This window comes from Nyctibius grandis, chromosome 4 (genome assembly GCF_013368605.1).
Source record: "Nyctibius grandis isolate bNycGra1 chromosome 4, bNycGra1.pri, whole genome shotgun sequence".
NCBI classification, from domain to species: Eukaryota; Metazoa; Chordata; class Aves; order Nyctibiiformes; family Nyctibiidae; genus Nyctibius; species Nyctibius grandis.
Window position 1 is genome coordinate 30470869 of NC_090661.1, and position 15966 is coordinate 30486834.

Here is a 15966-nt window from a genome sequence, read left to right on the forward strand (position 1 = left end):
AACACAACTGAGCTGTCAGAGTGACATCTTCCTTTTCTTCTTTGCTCACAGAAAACTATTGCTGTCTTACTGGTGAGACATGACATCAAATTATCCTAACCAAGGTCAAGAAAAACAGGTGAAAAAACGGCTCTCTGGTTAATAGGGAAGGGTTGAAAAAGAAAGATTTATCAGTAACAGAAAGAAAAGAGTTGTTGGACTTGACCACCTTAAATCTGTGAAAAGGAGACGCAAAGGTTACTGCCAACAGTTTCCTCTTATGAAGGGAGACTTTATTGGTTTGATTCATATTGCAGTAAAGCTTGACAGAAGATACCTGATAGCATTATCTCCTGTTAATTGAACTGATGCACAGAAAAATGACTGTCTTAGAGGTAAAAACGTATGATGTTATCTCCTGCTTAATAAACAGAGATCTGTAACACTGCATGACAGAGCCCTTTACCTTCTGGACCATGGCACATGAGAGGTAGACACAAGATGCCCACACAGTAATGTGGGTATACTGCCAGCATACAGATGGATGCACTTTTTTTTTTATACTCACACCAGTGTAACAAATGACTGCAAAGGGGAACAGAAAAGACTCACAAAAATACAGACATATATACAGTGCTAGTGAAGTGCTGCACTCTGTATTACTGAAAAAATAACTTGGTGTTTGCAACTACCACTATTTGGACTTGTAAACCTCTCATTATCATCCCAGTCATCTGCACTCTTAAAAGCAGACTTTCCTGCTATATTTAATCTTCCACTGTTGAAGTGTCAGCTTTTCTTTCACCCCTCCTCAAAGGTCATTAGCAAAGATTAAGGATGCCTTTGTCCCCTCAATATTTGATTTCTTGGTATCAGAAGCAAGAAGCATTTTTTCCCAGACCAACTCACCAGCTGAGCTGAGTCCATAGAACTTAATAAAAAAATATACTTCAATGATTGCATCTATAAGACTCTTATTTTTAATAAGATTATGCATGGGTACTTAGTATCTGAATAGTAGCTATTACACCGTATGTATATTGATATATAGAAGAGAAAATAAGATCTAAGAATGACCAGTTAAATATATTTTCTTAAACAAGCGTTTATCAAAAATGAGTATGAAAATCTCACGAATGCTCCCGTCTGTTTTGGATGACAATGGGAATAAAACTGTAGCAGCAGCTACACACTGGTCATCAAAATGTTGCAGAAGTCAAGGCAGTTGGTATCACAAATTTTGTTGGCGTTACAAACATTCGTGAGCTCACAGCAGATTAATAAATGAAGACATGGTTATGGCCAAAGGCTAGGCTGTTAAAACTGTTTTTCCAAATCCAGTAAGTGTAGGATACAAAACCTTAACTGCTATCCTCAGCTTCAAAAATCTGCTTGGCAGCCAATGGTTCAGAGAGAAGTTCAGCAATGGATGCAGTCAGATTATTTTTATCAGACAGTTGATAGAAAAATCAGGCTATTATATGTTGATAACTCTCGGCTAGTCCATCAAAAATGCAGACTCAGTGCAATGACAGCCAAGCAGGTACATTCACTGAAGGTTAGACTTCTGCCTAACAGATGGGTACTGAGAAAATAGAAGACATCATGTGCAGTTCTGTTCTTCAATTATCAGCCTTCCTTTTCCTGGTACAAACATTTTTAGTATCTGGTTTACTCCTTACTGTCACAAGCGGAGATCTGTGAGCAAGGCAAAGCTTTGCTTGATCTTTGCTCTGGCCTCTGGTTCAAAGACCATATACCACCAAGATTTGCATCCAAATCTGGCACAAACTTTTGTGAGGTTGAAATCTCATTCTTACATGCCTGTATATTCAAATAGGACCCTATAGATCTACAACTGCCTTTCTATTCCCTAAAACAGTGAAGAGAATTTTTTAAAGTAATCATGATTTGCCAATGACTTTAATGCCAGAACCAGCATTAGTCCTGACACACAGTACTGAATAAAATACATAATTTTCTTTTTTAACCAGCTAACATGGATGTTCATTCTGTATGGACTCACGCTCCCTGAATATTTATTAGTCCATTACCAAAACATTTGTATATCTCCCTCTGATGAGGTTTGTCAAAATATACTTTAAAAGAGTTTAGACGACTGAGGTGATGAACAGTTTTTAAATCGCTTCTTTCGTTCCACGGCAGTTCGCAAAGCCTGAAGAATTAAGTGTTTATTATTCAGGATGTTGTAGCTGCACAGGTTCAGCAACTTGTTGAAATTCTCTTCAGTATATGTAAGCAGACCAGTGCCATAGGGAGCGACACAGTTGGACACATCTACTCTTCCCTGCTCCATCTCTGTGGGACTGCGCTCCACATCTGAAGTAAGAACATAGCAAAGTTCAACACAACAACGTTACTGAGGTGGAAGGCTCCTACCAGGCAATGCAAAATTCACAGTAACAGCCACAAGAAACAATTCTCTCAGGAAAATAGTTCAAGATTTATTTACTGTATAGATGCTACACCTGCTGCACTAACAAAATTCACTACTTTGCTGCTTAACTACAGTCACAGCTGATCCAGAATTGACTGGTAGAACAGCTTTGCCATGCAAAATGTTTTCCTCTCTAAATTAAAGTTTTCCATCAGAATATTTCACTTTTGCAGATTTGGAATTTTGTAATTTAGCTTTCCCTTGGGTACTGAGACGACAGCTTCTTATGACACCATGAAGCTCCTGGATTGGGAAGTCTCCCTCTCAGGTGGCTGAGATTTTAAGCACATGCAGTAGGACAAATAAGATGATCTACATGAGGTCTTTTCCAATAAGCTGGTACATGGATTTTTGTTCAGTTTTTGAGGAAAGTTTCCTGGATCACACTAAATTAGCAACAAGAAAATTGGAGTTGATGCATGCAAAAGTATTTGTAAACTGAAACTGAATTTGCCAAGTAGTTTTTCTGGTGAAATGAGCAAATCACTATTTATTCTATTCCTGAACTAAAAAAATAATCTGGCAACTTTTCAAAAATGACAAATATCAAAGCAGCTTATTACCCTGGCAAATCCTTTGCTTCATTATATGTTTTCAGCACTTTCTATTCTCATTTTTTTTTCATTTAAACATAAGTAACGAGAGGATTCTAGCTTTGTTAACAAAGTAAACATAGTATCTCATTACAAGACTGTTAAGTGACAGTGTTAGCTACCAGATATAACTTAATAGCTGCCTCCTGTCCTTTATTATTAAAGGAAAGCAAACTGTCCCAGATGCCAGATAAGGGGTTTTGCCTCAAGGTACAGCTATTCATACTTTTAATATTGACACTCTTCAGTTCAATCCCTGATTAGCTGGCCAACACACTATACCCATCACAACAGGACAGGGAATATGATAACTTAGCCAACTGAGAAGCTTGCCAGTCTCTTGTTTTAGAAGAAGAACAAATTTACTGGATAAATTGCATGTGACAACCTCAAAAATGATCGATTAATGCTGTTAACTTACTCGGTGCCTTGTATTTTTGGAAGGTATCACACACCAGTGGGAAATAGACCAAGACTGGTGCCTCTAATCTGTCCTCAAACACATAGCACTCCTTCAGGTGTTCCTGGTCTTCCTGGCTCAGCTCTGTGCCAGGGAATGGGATTCCATGCTCCAAACAGTACTCTGAGAATAGGTCCAGTGGCTGGTTCAACAAAGAGGAGAGTTGCAACACAGAGAGAGGTTGGAATAAGGCTACCAAGCCCCATAACTGATATTTTGCAGCACTAGGTAATCTGTGATTGATTGATATGTTTACAAATAAGGCTAACTATGCCCTGGAACAAGCATACCCTCTTGATTTTAAAATATCCCGGGTAATAGAAATGTGGTCGATTTGCTAACACTGTACATTTTTAAAGCAAGATTACTGTTTTCTGAAATGTATATGAAATTCAGATCATTTTTGTGATTTAGTGGGCACAGTAGAGGATTTGGATCAGGAAATTTTGATTACATGTGGTATCTCACATCACAGGTTCTTGAGTGTTTGCATTCAGTGCATCTAACAATCAATGTCTTCATGTCCTCCTACAAATAAACTACATTAATTTCAATCATGTACGCCCCTCAATGTTTCTTGAAACATAGCAAAACAAAAACCTAACTGAAACTTATGCAAACACCAAGAGTCAAACATGAAAGAAAAACTCTAAATTTTCCTTCAAAAATAGCAAAATTATGTATTAACTAATTACATTGTAAAAGTTATTTAACTAACTATTGAGGAACTTGGTACCACAATGACAAATCTGCACAGATACACAGAAGAGATAATCTTCTATGTGTCTGTGTTCACATGTGTGTCCCAGCAAGATACTGAAAACAGCCCCCATAAAGACAGTGACATTATGGTCACAGTGTTGAATAGTATCACTGATATGATCATTGAACTTAATAAAAAACAGACCATTTTCTGAAAAAAAAAAAAAGAGAAATGTGGTAATTCAGTTGCTGGAGTCATAGAGATAAAGAATCACTACTTCAAAACATCACCAGAGTCTGTGATCCTCCATTGTAATTTAAATGCAAAATGACATCCACTTTCCTCTCTGGCCTCAGAAGGGGTGGGCAGCTGGTGTTGATGAAGAAAGCTGTATCTACCAGCTTGAGGTAGTCACCCATGTCATTCAGCTGGTTGGGAGAAGAATCAAGCACTGTGTCTGAAAGTCAAAAACTTATATTATCAATTAATTACTGCAGAAGCAAGTCCATTTTTTGCCAAATCAGCATAACAAGGAAAGGAAGAAAAGACAGCTCACACTTATATTACTCTTTGACAAAAAGCCCACAGTTAAGTATTTTACTTTGACACAATTTTAGCATCTATAGCTCAACTCTGAGATGAGTAACTGGGAGCAGTTCTGAGACTCAGCTTCATCCAAGGCAGTACATTAAGCTGCTTTTTCATCTGGTGTAAATTTGTGGCTATTTAGCTTTAGTGGAAGCTGTAAGTCATTCTTTCACAGCTTTTCCTATGAAGAATAGAATTCAAGCAAGCCTGCTGTGGCTTCTCCGAGACACGAACAAGCAGTAAATCATGTGGGGCTCAGCAAAACCAATTCCACAGACATATTAATCAAATAATATTAATCAAACTTTGCCTTTATACTAAAACTTATTAAATATTTGTTCTCAACAACTATCAGCACTCAAATCACCTTCAAAGATGCATCTAAAATAATTTACTATTACCTTTCCACATGCAAAAGCTCTCATTCTCTAAATACTTGTTATGTAGCTGCAAGCCCTTGAGGAAATTATGGTAAGTTGAAACCACTGGCCGTCCGGTCATCATTTCTTGAAGACTATTGGAAAGGAAACCTTTGGGAATGGATAAGCGAGTTGTCTGTTCATGAGGCTTCTTGGGCAGAGCAGGATGTTCCTCTGTAGGAAGAATGAGAAGACGGTATATGTCTGCATTTGTTTGGAGTGTTTCTGTGATACTAATAATAACAAGAGGGCCTGGGCAGCCAAACCACCACGGTCCCATCTGTGATGGAGTGCACGCACTGATAGGCAGACTGTTCTGGGCAGAGGTGGGTTTCAGTGTTACAGCATCACCATGTTGTTCCTCATCTGGCCTCTCCCTCCCCAAAGGACTCATGGTAACCTTCTCATCACTAATAAAACTCTCCAGAGATGTTGCACAGTGAGCAGCGCAATGTTTTTTCCTGTTTTCCAGCACAACTGTTTCTCTCCTGTTTTTCCTTCATTCCCAAAGGCTTGGTGTCCCCTAACACAGAAAGGGGACACAAAACCAAACCCTTTACCAAATGTCAGGTTTCACATTTCAGAGAGGTGTGAAGACAATGCAGATGTAAGTGAAAAGTAATCCAAATAGCTAACCAATGTCATGCTCAGTGCCTCGCGTCCATCTGTGCCAGAAGTCCTCTGAACGACCCGAGAGGTAGACAGCATCCATAAAATTGTGGGAAAATATATTACTCCATGTCCCTTGAAAGTTCAAAAAAAAAAAAAAGCCATACTTAATACTACTTTCAATTTTTAGAGCACACCTATGGCAACCTACTTGGATTCAGTCTCTGTGGTTGTTTAAATTAGCACTGTTTTAATTATGAAACTTTATGAATTTTAGTATGAGTATGAAATGCCATGCCATTCCACATAATGTCTGGATTATGACTAGGCCATTTGAGAAACTTGGCTGTTTATAAAAGTCAGACTGATTTTAAACACTTCAAAAGATCAGTTCTACTTGTGTGTGTTCTGTTTTGGTCTAACCTAAGAAGTTGAGCAAATTAATTGCATTTGTCTCAAAAATTTGCTTACTCTTTTGTCTTGTTTATTTGAGATTTAAATTGCATCAAATACATTATCTAGTGTACTAGTACTGCTGCTTGCAGGCCAGCAGTTATTAGATGCCAACTCTGTGTAGCCAACTATGTGGTTATAAAGGTGATGTTTTTCTGAGACAGTAAATCACCTTCCAAGAAGCAGATGCGGGACTCTGGGATCTTCTTCATCAGGTGACCCATGAAGAACTCACTACCAAAATCCTCTGAATGAACAAAGGCCCCATATTTCAGGAAACCCACTTCATAAGGTGTGAACTCCACCCACTCTGCAAATAAGGCATCAAGAAGGACTTATAGCAGCCACCTGAACACATGTAAAAATAACAGCTTAGAGAATCAAAAGCTGGAAGAACAAGGCCTGTAGGCTTCAGCATGTTGGTGATAGACAGTTCAAACCACCATGCTTTGAAACATCTGAAACATTGCCCTTCAATGTATCGCACGTTAGATTGGTGAATGCAAAAGCTAAATTCACCTCCTCCACTAACACTGTGGAAATCCATTCAGCTTGGGATTCAGGTCCATTTCTGTACTAGGAAGAAAAAAATAGGGCTGAAAGTCCACCAATTGCTAATGCCCTGTGTGCAAGATGTGGTGTTTTTAGTTCTCCTGAGTCAGCAATGACACCAGCTACCGTTCATTCTTAGACTCTGATAATCACTGCCTTGTGAAGCTAAAAAAAACCTCTGACCAAAACCCACCCAAACCTTGGCTGAACACGCTGGGACCACAGATTGTGCCCAGAAGCAGATGATCAGGTTTAGTTGCAGGACATCCTGCTTTGTTTGGGCCAGAAAATGCTGTGGAAATAGTTAGTGATCAGCACCACTGATCAGGGCACAGAGCGCTGGCCCTCCTCAGATCCCTCTCTGGCTGCTGGGATCTGCCTCTTGCTCTCACCCCCCCTCCACATCTTCCCTTTTCCTCCCTTCCTTGCCTTCCTCCCCCAGCTCTTCACAGCTCTCTTAGACTACTGATGCCTGGGCAGGAACCCCAGCAGCTGAAAGAGGCTGTGAGGAGTAGGTGGGGACAAGAGAGAGAAAGAGCAGCAGTGATGGCTCTCAAGGCTGCCAGCAAAAGGCATCTCTGCCCCTCACAGGGCAGTGTCTTTGCACAGGTATCTCCCTACCATAGTATTAGGATGCACGCTTTTTATCCAAGTCATAACCCAGATGCGAAGACAGGGGAAAAAGAAATTATTTAAAAGATTTATTAGCTTGGACATACAGTAAAAGCTTTTGGCATTCACCCAGCATTAAAAGAAAACTCCTTAGATTTATAGAAATGTGTATAATAATCATTACCTTTAAAATCCAGAGTGCTAAAGTCATCCTTGACATTGAGGGACAGGTATATGGGCAGTGGATTCTGCCCCTGATTTACTGCCAGTTGCTGATCAGAGAGTTTGTGAGTATTTTCCTGTTTATAAATGACAGAAGTCATTGTAAAAGATGAACACGATGCATGGACTTAATATGGTATGTAAGCATAGACTACCAATAAAACGTCTCCTAAACCGCAGCAGATTTTGTTCTGTGTACTTCAGTTGTTTGACCACACAAACGTGTTCACATGTTTTCTGTCATCAACCTTCGCCAAAGCATTATCACTGATGCTTCTGGGAATTTTTGAATGGGGGATAGAGCAAAAATGTGAGAAACCTGTCTGCTCTGTCACTAGGATCTGACTTGCTTTAAGGGAAGATAAAGATATTTAGCTACCTTGGAGATGCTGCAGATAAAAGTTAACCAGGGCCCATTTCATTCAATACAGCTTTGTTTGCTGGTATGGCTATATATTGCTATGCCTGAACTTAGCTCTGTCAGAGCCACCTCTCCTCTGTATGTTACTAGAATGCTCATTTGATCTGAAATTAAAGATGGAAAATCAGTTTCCTTAACACCTTGACTTTTTACATGCTCAGACATTTCCCCTAAATGATTACATTTTAGGCTGGGTTATTTTTTCTTCTAAAAAGCCAAAGAAAAACACCTCAGAAGTTTTGAGAAACTTTCCTGTAATTGAATCCAGAACTTTAGACATGAAAAGTTAGAAATATACCGCAAAAGAGATGGATGTATAATACCTGATGATGTAGCATACAATCAATGAAGAGTCCCCATAAATCTGTAAAGGACAGCTTGTGCCCCTCTTGTTTTCTTTCACAAAGCTCCTTTTCATAGTATTTCATATGATCCAATGAGAAACAGAGCAGCTTGCTCTTGATCACGTGATTCCTGATATCACCAATTGGCCCTCTGAGATCCTTCTGTGACCAATTTGCATCTTCGTATAACTTTGCCATAGTCCTGGTAAAAAGAAACTTACTGTGGTTCATCACTGGGTACATGACAATTCATGGGCTTATATCACACACAAGCATTTTGTTTCAGGTTACATGAGGCTCTTACCATCCAACTTTTAGCTTGTAAGAGCAGTTCAAAGCTCAGGCAGAATTTAGACAATACAATGACACTTTTGCTGCAGGGATACATTCAAATTCATCCTAGGTTGTTTCTTCTCAGAATCAAAAGAGTAATAAAGCAATACCCACAACTTAACAGAAGCTTTTACTAGAATTACCCTTTGATTGTCCAGGTTCAAGCTGCAGCTTCTGTCTGAGGCCAGTTCCCTCAGCTGTTTCAAATGCCGTGTGAAATATTAAGCAAGGAATTTAGCAGCAAACTTTGCCCTGGACAAGTGCGAGAGCTCCTCTCCCTGGGCATGCAGCAGTCAGATCACCTCAGACCCCTGGCACACACAGGGCCAGTGAGATTTCAGTTCCCAGAGTTCAGGCAAATTCCAGTCACACCTACTCATCCTCACCCCACTTGTTCTAGTTCTGTCTCACGTCTCTTTTTAGAGCAGCCCCCCAGAAGCAAAATGTTCTAAAGCTCTAGACCCCTGCTAGTCACGCAAGGAAGTCCACATTGTGTGCATGACACTCCATGTTTCTCAGGGCTTTTCTTTTAAATTCTCCTTTTCAAAGTTGCATAAGAGTTGAGCCAGAGGATTTCTGAAGTGTTACATGCATCTACATAACCCAAGAGATAAATGAAGGAAGGGAAAACAACATTTCCCTGCTATCATCTCCTCATTGCTCTCAAGCGTGCTCAGGGATCAGGTCTGCATCCTTTCAGAGATTCAAGTCCCCAGGACTCCAGCTGCATTGCTTCCCTTGCACACCTGCAGCATCTTCTCTGACTTCTGATCTACATCTGATTTGTCTGCACTGGCAAGCAAAAGGTTAGCTTCTTCCCCAGGAAGCAATCCCCATTTCTTACATTCCCAAGAAGATGCCAGCTTTTTGGCCTACCAGGCCCTATTCAGTCCCTTGTTGGTAGTCAAAAATTACCACTTTTCATTCAAATCGAAACAAGACGACATTCTTAACATACGAATCTTTTCTGCCAGATAACCAGGAAATCAGAAATGGACCTAAGTCATACAGAATTTTCATCAAAAAAATAACCACATTCCCCACCCGTTCTCTGTGCCAGGCACCAAGTTTCTGACAGAAACAAGTCTAGCCCCCAGGAGAACTCATAATGTATGGCATGGCAGAAAGGCACGTATCCGAGCCACGGAACAGCTGTGGGCGGGTTTGTCACCTACACTGAAGTGCAGGAAGATACAGGTAAACCATCCCGGTTTGTGCTCTTTTCTTTTAGCTTCTGTAAACATTTCAGTGCAATTATAGAACACAGTAGTTCTCACTCAATTTGTTCCTTGTAGCTACAAGAAATAAGGGCTACAGCACTGAGCAGTCCCATTAAATGGGTGAGCACCAGAAGGAAGCCAAATCCCAACATCGCACTGATTAAAATTCATCAGCAAGGCAATATGCTTCGCCAGGTTATCGCTCGGCTAACACAAATAGCAAGCACAAGCCCAACTCTCCTTACCATGTTGTGGCAGATAAACCACTGATGTATGAGAGACAGTCCAAAACACCTAACTCCTGGAGAGCCAGAAGACTGCCAAACATAGCCGTCATGGACCGCACTCCCCCTGCTGTGGTCACGACTGCCACCACTGGCACCTGCTCAACACACAACAGCACAGAGTCATTCATTACCAGACGAAACAGAGAAGTGATGTGCATGCAGAAAAATTAACACACACCCTGACTCAGGTAGGTTTGGACTCAATTCACCCTCTTCATGGCAGTGCTTAGGTGTGTGTTCCATTTGTGTAAATTTTGCTGGGACTTAGCGTATGCTGAAAGCATCTTCCTGATCGGTGATGCTTTGGTAAGTCAGAAGCTGTAAGCATGGCTCTTGTATGGCATAATCTATTTTCAGATTTGTGAAGAGTCTTTCCTGGATGTTTTTAATTTTTCCTCACGTCTCTCCCTCAAAACACATTTTAAAATCCTGAGTAAAACTGAGGTCATAGGAAGAGAGCAAAAGATGCCTGCATAATTTTTTCTTCCTCTGAGTTTATATACAGCATTTGCTATTCTCCAGGCAGATGCTGCCAAGTTTTATAGATTTATTTTAACATCTTCTTTGTTACCCAGACTACCTCCCTCCTTCACTGACATCAATGCTATATGCAATTTGGTCTTACTTTCCTCAGGGATGCAGCAATTCTGCTAGTCATCCTCCCTTTGCCCTATAGGTAGTCCTTAACAAACACTTAAGACAGCATATTTATTCAGTTTTAGGAACACGTAATTACCTTTAGTCTTATCTTCATTGTATTTTACCAACTACTTTGAGGGTTTTGAGTTTTTTGGTTTTTAATTAATGTGACTCAATAACCCTTTATTTTCATTTAAGAATAACAAGTCCTATTCTACTTGTTATTTAAGATCATGAGCACTTTGACTTGGTTGACAAATGCTGTCCTGGACACAGCATCAAGGGATGGGTGCGCTGGGAGCCAAACAGAGCAGTGGAGGAAATCCCACACAGGCACATTCTCCCAGTTGCAGGAGAGTGTCTCCCTGACTCTGGCCCCAAGCACCACAGTCCCATAACAGATTACTGTCCTCCAGCAACAGAGCAGCCGCCTCTGAGTCCAGGGATCCCCAGGAGAGGAGAAAGCAAGAGGCAACACTGAAAAACACACAAGACAGATGCTGCTGCACCAGTGTGCTAAGGGAGAGACGCAGCCTTCCTCTCTGAGCCTTGTGTAGCAGCAGAGAAGGGGAGAGGTGCCAAACGGAGAAATTGTCTCAGTCCAAGCAACAAATTTCATCATGCTTGGTTATACATATGTTCATCTCAACAAATACATCCTCTGGGTACCCCTGAGTAAGGATGGAGGTTGGCAGAGAATAAAGGAGCTATAACTGACCTCCTGACAGTTCCTCTTTCATCCTCTGTGCCAAAAATTCTTGGATATGGTCTTAGGTGCAAGTGAAAATCTGGTCTATACATTCTAGTGTAGAAGTTGTGGAAGAGCTACATGGGTAGTCATGCAAGTACATCACATCCGCTTCATTCAAAGTGAGACAGAATACTTTAAGTTCCCAAGATGCTGTCCCACATACCTCATCCTCCTGCAGGTCTTCATCCAGCTGAAGAACATTTTTCAGAGCAGCAGCAACCACCTTCTTCCTTTTACAGATGAAATCCTGCTCCTCTGTGCATAGATCAAACCCCAACCGCAAATCTAAATTCTTGCAACTAGAGCGTAAGAACAGAACAAGACACATTACCTGTAAGCCATTTCTAGAGCTACTGCTTGAGACATCAAGCAAAACCAGTAACAACATTAACCAGTTTAAAGAGAGGCTACTTCCATGCACAGGAAAGTTCCCCTACAAAAATGAAAGCAGGTATATGGGTATCACAGGCCCTGTATTTCTGCCTTCCTGTGGAGATTTTAGACCAGAATCATGTCCTGAACTGTTTCGCTCAATCATGAGGAAGTTAAATGAATCAAATTCTCTGCTGATGAAAAACAAGGAACATAACTGAATTCAAGGTGTTTCACATTTAGCTCTGAAATTTGGACACTTCTTCACTTTTTTTTGCTGTATATGTGTTTCCTGAAGAGCAGAAGGGGCCTAAGCAGTTCTTAAACTTAACATGCTTTAGGCAAAATGACCCTAATACCATATTAGGCTTACCTCTACTTGTGCTGTAAATACTTGAATTTGAAGATGCATGTTAAGTGTATCCCTTCATATCTGTACATGATTATGAACATCACATGCATCACTAATTCTATAACCTATATTTTCACAGGGTTACTGTTTGAGGGTTTTTTCAGCCAAAAGGTTATTTTGTCCCTTCTGTGACTCATAATTAATATTCAGTAAAAACCTCTGATTTATCATCAGCGTCTGCAATTAGTGCTTGCGTTGTAGCTAACTAATCAGTAGGGGGTAATGTTGCCCTTTGGAAAATCACTGCAAGCCAGTCAAATTAATTACTGTCTGCTTGTTTCATTGAAAAATGACCTGCAGAGGACTGGTAAACGCATGATGATGTTAGAAATACGTTACACAAACATGTATGTATTACAGATAAAGATTACAAGACAGAGGGATTCTTAAGTATCAAAAGCAGGATGCATCAACATCAGCAAAAACATTGTGACTGGTTATACCCCAAGACTACCTACCACCTATTCTATGCTAACTAATTTAAAAGTATGTATCATTTTATTAAACCTTCCCCATATTTTAGTCTTCTTTAACCAATTACAATCTTTATTCCTGGTTTTGAAATGAGCTAGTTTAAGCTGTAGCTTCCTTTCATCTAAAGATGATACTATGAAAGGATAGGAGATAGCCTAAGTAATCATTCAAAAGAAATAAGATTTACCCATCTTCTTCCTTCACAGACACCTCATAAGATTCACCCTGAGAATCAAGAATGAAAGCACCATAAATTTTAAATAGAATTGAAAGTTTGCAAAAGCAAGCTTTACAGTATTAGCAGTTGTTAAGATATATAGTCCAGTAATAAATCTTTGGTCTCTTCTCTGGCCTTCTGCACATAACCATCACTAGCATACTGCTTTTAAAATACTTTTAAAGCATTCAGCAATTCTGAACATGCTACTTTTTCCCTGAATAATAGTTATACTTTCAAGTGTATGCAGAGCTGATCATACACATACTCAGCTAGTACATTTTTAATAATGAAATTTATAACAGACCTGATATCACATAGATATACACTTGTTGAAATAATTCCAAACGCTGTCAAAGGTTACTCACTCTCATCACTGTCATTTTCTTTCCCAAGTCCAGAGAACGCAGAGGCACAGCCAGGGGACTACTTACATCCATTTCCCTCCCAGCTGAGCTATACTGAATTAAAGTGGGGGAAAAAATTGTTATAAGGAGAAAATTATTTACAACCCACAGGTACAAGTCTACCAGAGAAGGGCTAATTCATCATGCTTCTCCCAAAAGTTACTTTAGCCGTTATGACTGTCCACAAGCAAAACATACACCACAGAAAAAATGGTCCTTTGGCAGCATCATGTGCAGTCTGGGTTGACTGTGCTTGACATAGTGAAACATGGTGGTTTTGCTGCCTCCCCGGCTGCAGTGAGGACCTATGGAAACATCCTGGGCTTCTTCATAGGATCCTTTCATTGTGAACATGAAATCTCTTCCTAAGAACAAGAAGCAAACCACAGAGAAATGTTAACTGCATCCGGCCCTGAAAAATAACAAATAAAATGCCCCAAGTAAAGTTTTAGCCTTAGTGCAATCTGCATTAATTTGGGCCACAATGTTTTTCATCCTCTATAATTAGTATGAACAAGGACGAGACTGAAAAAGCAACAAAAGGCTGGTGCAATATTGCAACTTTTCCTCTGCCAAGCAACGGAGAGCATGCATTAGACCAGCGGAAGCCACTGGCAACGTTCACACCCCCCAAGTTTCTACTGTAGTCTTTCCACTCCTGATAGTTATGTGTCTCCCCTCTTTTACTTTTTGTTCTCATCACAGGTATTTCTGTTCCTTCACATTGCTGTGATGTTTCTGAGTCTCTCAGCCACCTCCACAGTTTCTCTTAAGCTACGCAGTCATGCCATCTCCAAAGGATTCTCACTATCAGCAAGTAGGCAATTCAGGAAATGCCTCAATCCCCAAGCAGCCCTGATCCAAACAGAGGAGGCTAAAATGGACCATGTATTCATCGAGATTCAGCTACATCTTCCACAGCACAAAAAGTAGTGACAAGCTATTTAAACCAATAACCTCACTTGTGTAAGGGCTCTTCATTTTTGTTTCATCCACCTGTACTTCCAAACAGGAAACTTCACGAGACTGGAAGAGATAAGCAATAAAATTACCAGTCACCGAAACAGTTCAAGATCCTCACTGAGGATCTAGGAGTCCTGTGGAGACACCAGGCTTGGCCATGATGTCCTGCGAACATGAAATTGCAGAGGTTGATTCTCAGCTTGTATAAATCATGCAAGCAATACTGTGGTCAATAGAGCTAAGACAGCTGGGGATCTGTCCCATTACATTCAAATACCTTACAATCCCCAACAGTTAACACAAGGAATTTTTCTCCCCATATAGACCACGTTTTAACTTTTGTCTACAGAACAGCGAACTGAAGGATACCTACAACTCTGCAGAACAACTGAACAGATGGGCCTGTACTTTCAGACCTTTGGGATGAAGCTGAAACTTCCCAAGAGAGTGCTGTATAGGAGGCAGTAGCAGCCCAGGAGCGTCGCACAGTACTTCAGACAGTGTGTGAGAAGAGCCTTGGGCTTCAGTGATAAACTCTACAGTGACACTGGATTCACTCCCTTCCCAAGTTTCCTCGTTTACTGACATTTCATCAGTGAGCAGTTCACTGGCACTGTGGCAGAGCACTGGTCCAAGCCTCTCCCAACATAGAATGCACTACAAGCATGACTGAACTGAAAATTTTACAACCACACCTGTGTCTCATCTGAAAAACAATAAAGGCTATGCCTAAAGGCATAGTTCTTCCAACTACATCCTTCAGTTCTGTCCTACCATAAGAATATAAGCATAAAAAAATGAGAACAATTACCACTAGTACGCCATTAGTAATGATGTTTTCACATACACCTGGACTGAAAAGCAAAAAGGAAAAGGCTTATTTAAGGGTGGGTATAGGAGCAATAATCTTTTAAATGCGAATAGTTCTCTAAGCTCAGTTTTTCTAGCTGCCAAGTGCCATCAGCACTTCTATCTTTCACCTCCATCTTGTGCTCGCTGCCAGGTCACAGTCATATAGCTCCCAAGGAGCTCTCTCTTTCTTACCTCCCCTGATCAGCATCATCTCTCCTTAGGCTGAATTACAAAATAAACACCCACCCCCAGCTCTAAACAGTAAGTGAGACTGTCACTCAAGGAGGGATTTCACCAGATTCATGAGAGAAAAGCAACCATGGGGAAGATGCTGAGATGGGATGTTTGAGCACAGGTACACGGAGCCACTTCCCCAATGCTGCATTTACCACTCTCTAAAATGTGAAGTTTTCTCATGACAAGTTCTGTAACATTTAGACTTTACTCACATGTTTTCCAGTAGAAATTCCACTTCTAGTTCTTCCTTTTTCTGAAAATAAGATTTATTTTTAATTTAAGGAAAAAAATGAATAATTTTTTTCCTTTGATAGAGCTCTGATGATTTTGTATAACCCTCCCTTGCAAGGTTTTGCTATTCCCACACCCTCTGAGTCATAATGTAAATG

General features: G+C 40.3%; 1 protein-coding gene across 1 annotated transcript in view; it reads right to left on the reverse strand.

Annotated features, from left to right (window-relative positions):
* Nucleotides 1-284: 284 nt before the first annotated feature.
* LOC137662038 (cytosolic phospholipase A2 epsilon-like) overlaps nucleotides 285-15966 on the reverse strand; it is a 34475-nt gene continuing 18793 nt past the window's right edge. Inside the window, exons 6-21 of the mRNA XM_068397918.1 lie at nucleotides 15790-15830; nucleotides 15300-15342; nucleotides 14488-14551; nucleotides 13724-13890; nucleotides 13487-13579; nucleotides 13089-13126; nucleotides 11807-11942; nucleotides 10212-10348; nucleotides 8393-8615; nucleotides 7611-7725; nucleotides 6435-6572; nucleotides 5837-5944; nucleotides 5183-5374; nucleotides 4484-4650; nucleotides 3452-3632; nucleotides 285-2319 (exon numbers count right to left, since the gene is read on the reverse strand). Coding sequence (XP_068254019.1) covers nucleotides 2081-2319; nucleotides 3452-3632; nucleotides 4484-4650; nucleotides 5183-5374; nucleotides 5837-5944; nucleotides 6435-6572; nucleotides 7611-7725; nucleotides 8393-8615; nucleotides 10212-10348; nucleotides 11807-11942; nucleotides 13089-13126; nucleotides 13487-13579; nucleotides 13724-13890; nucleotides 14488-14551; nucleotides 15300-15342; nucleotides 15790-15830 — 2082 coding nt within the window. The 3' untranslated portion in view covers nucleotides 285-2080. The remainder of the gene's footprint in view (nucleotides 2320-3451; nucleotides 3633-4483; nucleotides 4651-5182; nucleotides 5375-5836; nucleotides 5945-6434; nucleotides 6573-7610; nucleotides 7726-8392; nucleotides 8616-10211; nucleotides 10349-11806; nucleotides 11943-13088; nucleotides 13127-13486; nucleotides 13580-13723; nucleotides 13891-14487; nucleotides 14552-15299; nucleotides 15343-15789; nucleotides 15831-15966) is intronic.